Consider the following 3685-nt stretch of genomic DNA (forward strand, 5'->3'; position numbering starts at 1 on the left):
ATAATAAGTAATAAGTAATAAAAATTATTTTAGGTTTATATACAATGGCTGCCCACACTGTGCTTCTTGACTTCACAGTTGCATCAACTGTAATAGCAGATGTGGAGAAACGTTCCAATCTAAAATTAGCAATTGCTAATGTACTACAGGAACATTTTGATGGTTTGAAGCCATTAACTGAATCCAATATTGATGGAAGCTTTTTAGTCCTCTACACTGGTCCCAAAGGTAGTCTAATTACAGTTCGGGGATATACTGAAGGCTTAGTCACTGTTAACGTTGAATATTATAAGAGAGATGAAGAGGAAGCACTCTTGGATTATGAGGTACAGTCCCCTGTATTAATTTTAAAAATTATTTTGCAATATCTAGTTGCAAATTTCATAATATTTAGTTGCCTCTCATGGATATCAAATACAAAATCAGCTTTTGTATCTCTCAAACATGGGGTCATTGCAAGGTACATCTTGTTACATATGAACTAATAATAAATCATAAGAATAACTGTACTATATACGTTTTAAAAAAACGTAAAAATTATGAAAGCGTAAAAATGCATTTGTTAAAACAATCCGCGATTTTCGTTTACCGATTTTTGCCGTTGAACGCCAAAGATGCGAAATAGATATATTTTAAAAGATCATCGTCTGATGAATACTATTATAGAAATAAGTAAAAATTTTACTATATGCGGAAGAAACACGCGTAACAAAGAGGACCTTGTAGCAGTGGCAATACCTGGAAGCGGAAGTTGCGGTGGCTCTGAACAGCCAACGCAGCAAGCGCCTGCCACCAGTAAGGCGAGGAACCATATATGACCTCTATCTGACACTATCAGGTAGAAATCACTTCCCCAATTAGTTCCTATTCTTAGTTATTTATAGCGTCTTACAAACGTGCGAATCGTTTCCGTTGCACTCAAAAATGCCAACAACTCCGATTGATTACTTTATTTTCGGTCGACCTGTTCTTTTTCCCCCGGTAATTCTGTTTAGTTTTTCCGCAAAGGGATTTAAAAATGACTCGTGATTCATACGTAAAGGAGAGTTGTTACGATTGGTTTAACAAGATAGTTTCTGTTTTTTTTTATTCGTCGGTTCGCTTGTCGCGGCCACCTTTAGTTGGCCAGAGAATTGGAAACGGCGTTGCAGGCGGCAGCAGCCTCTACGCGTTCGCACTCACTTTCACCAATTATACGCGGCGGACCTTTTGAGAGATACTTTCCTACCGCCGGTGAGTTTTTTATTTATTATTCTGTTTACGGTATAAGCGGAACACTGTGTCCGCATAATATTTAATCCCATCATGCGTCGTTAACGAAAAATGCTTTCGATTCATTTTTTTTCGGTTACATATAATTTACATTTTCGTATTCAACATTCTTTTCATTATTCACCACGCGAAAGAAATGTCGATGTTTATTACCTTATGATTTTCAAAGCGGTGTATAATTCGCCTCATTTTTTTTTTCTCATTTGTTAATACATTTACTTCCATTTTTACATGCATCAGTTTCATTTAAGTTTTTAATAAAAAAAACCACTTAAACGTCTTTACCTTATTCGTTTTATCAGATTTTTTGTTGCAGTACATATCTAATGTAATAATGTATTGAACACAGCGGCAAATATAAAAAAAATTATATAAATAAATCTTAAAATCTAGAATGATTGTAAGAGCTATAATTCTGTGGGACTTAGTATTTTCATAAGTATATATAATGAATGATGTTCTTTATTTCTCCAATTTATATGCTACACCAAAAATGTATAAAATTAATAGATGCAAATAACATGATAGATTTAGTAATCCATATATGAAATTCCTAAATCTCTTCAATATTTTCATTCTTGTTGATTTTACTTTGAACATAAGAATTGATTTTTCTTTCTACAGATTTCTGCTTGGCATCGCATGCATCTATTAAATGCTTTCTTATGCGATTATTTAAATTTAATAAAGTTTCAAGATTTTAATAGAAGTATTTCTTTTTTTAAGATGACAGACTACTTGAATATGACATAGATAAGTTGGTCTTTGAAGCACGTTCTCCATATCAAAAAGTGCAAATTATCCACTCAAAATCACTGGGAAATTTGTTAATTCTTGATGAATTACAAAGTAAGAGAATATTTTTGTATTATTTTTAGCTTTTTATGCTCTTGACAAAATTTCAACTGTATTTGAAATTAGAAAGTTGCCAAAATTAAATCTTATAATTTTCAGATATATCTGAAGCAGATCTGATATATACAGAGACTTTGATGCAACGTGGGAAAGAGAGTTATGCTGGCAAAGAAATAGTTATTTTAGGAGGAGGAGATGGTGGCTTACTTTGGGAGTTATTAAAGGAGAAGCCAAAATTTGTTACTATGCTAGAAGTATATAACTTTAATTTTACAAAAGTTAAATTATATATATATATATATTTATGTATATATTAATGAATTTTTGTAGTAAAAAAATAATAATTTTATTATTAGATTGATGATGTTGTAATAAAAGCTTGCAGTCAGCATATGAGAAGCATATGTGGAGATTGTTTGGATAAAAGAAAGGGAGAAAATTATGAAGTAAGTTTTACAAACACAGTTTATCTTCATAATTGCAAGTGAATTACCAAATCCTTTTATACAATATTGAATATTTGTAGATTATTGTTGGCGATTGTGTGCAAGCTTTGGTACAAATGATTGAGGAAGGCCGACAGTTTGATTACGTCTTCGGTGACCTTACGGACATACCAATTAGTCCCACTCCTCATGGTGATGCATGGGATTTCATTAGACTAATATTAAACTCTTCAATGAAAGTTTTAAAACCGACAGGAAAATATATGACACATGTATGTAAAATTATCTTGCATAATTTTTAAAAATAATTTAATTTTCACTTTTTCATAATATTTCAATTGAAAATTGACATCTGTCTATGAAAGTAACTGTTTGTTTTATTTTGATAGGGAAATGGAGCATCTTGTCCTCAATCACTACAGATGTATGAACAGGTTCTTTCACAGCTTTGTGTATCAGTAACTTTTACCAAATATAGTGCTTTTGTACCATCCTTCTTCGAAGATTGGGTCTTCTACCAAGTATCGTTGAAATGATGGATTAAACCTATAACCGTGAGGTTTCAAGGGAGGTATATTTACAATCCACCTTCTCCCTTATGACCCAGATTCGACCCTAGTCGCAGATTTTTTGTTAACAAATCGGTTCCTGAAAAAAACGATCCCGATGCTGGACATGAAATCCCAGTTGACACTACTACGCTAGCGTCTGTACATACAAAAGGTGGTGGTTATCTGTATTTATTTAATTGTTTAGTAACTAATAAACTATACAAAGGTGCTCGATTATTTTTTCTACTAACTGTCAATAATCAAACTAAGTCACTAAATGATGTTAGTGATTAAACATTTAATAAAACATAAGTAGAATTAAATAATACTACACACTTATACTTTCTTTTAACACACACTTTGAATATATTAAAAATTTAAACTGCTTTTACCGATATATATGGAAGAAGTAGTACTCTGTAGATGTAAAATAAAACTCCAAGTGTTGCATGAGGTATAGGTATCTCAGGTAATAAAAGGTTAAGGGATATACACAGAATTACCATTTAATTAGAAAGCAGATTTTATTTTTTATCCATTACTTATGACCCGAAAAAACTT

General features: G+C 31.8%; 1 protein-coding gene across 1 annotated transcript; it reads left to right on the forward strand.

Moving 5' to 3' along the window:
• Nucleotides 1-44: 44 nt before the first annotated feature.
• LOC108570882 (spermine synthase) lies at nt 45-3270 on the forward strand. Its single transcript, XM_017932812.1, has 7 exons — nt 45-326; nt 1122-1233; nt 1999-2121; nt 2227-2381; nt 2484-2573; nt 2654-2845; nt 2963-3270. The coding sequence occupies exons 1-7, from the start codon at nt 45-47 to the stop codon at nt 3107-3109; spliced, it is 1101 nt and encodes a 366-aa protein (XP_017788301.1). The 3' UTR covers nt 3110-3270.
• The last annotated feature ends 415 nt before the right edge of the window (nt 3271-3685 follow it).

This window comes from Habropoda laboriosa, unplaced genomic scaffold (assembly GCF_001263275.1).
Source record: "Habropoda laboriosa isolate 0110345459 unplaced genomic scaffold, ASM126327v1 scaffold90, whole genome shotgun sequence".
Classification (NCBI taxonomy): domain Eukaryota; kingdom Metazoa; phylum Arthropoda; class Insecta; order Hymenoptera; family Apidae; genus Habropoda; species Habropoda laboriosa.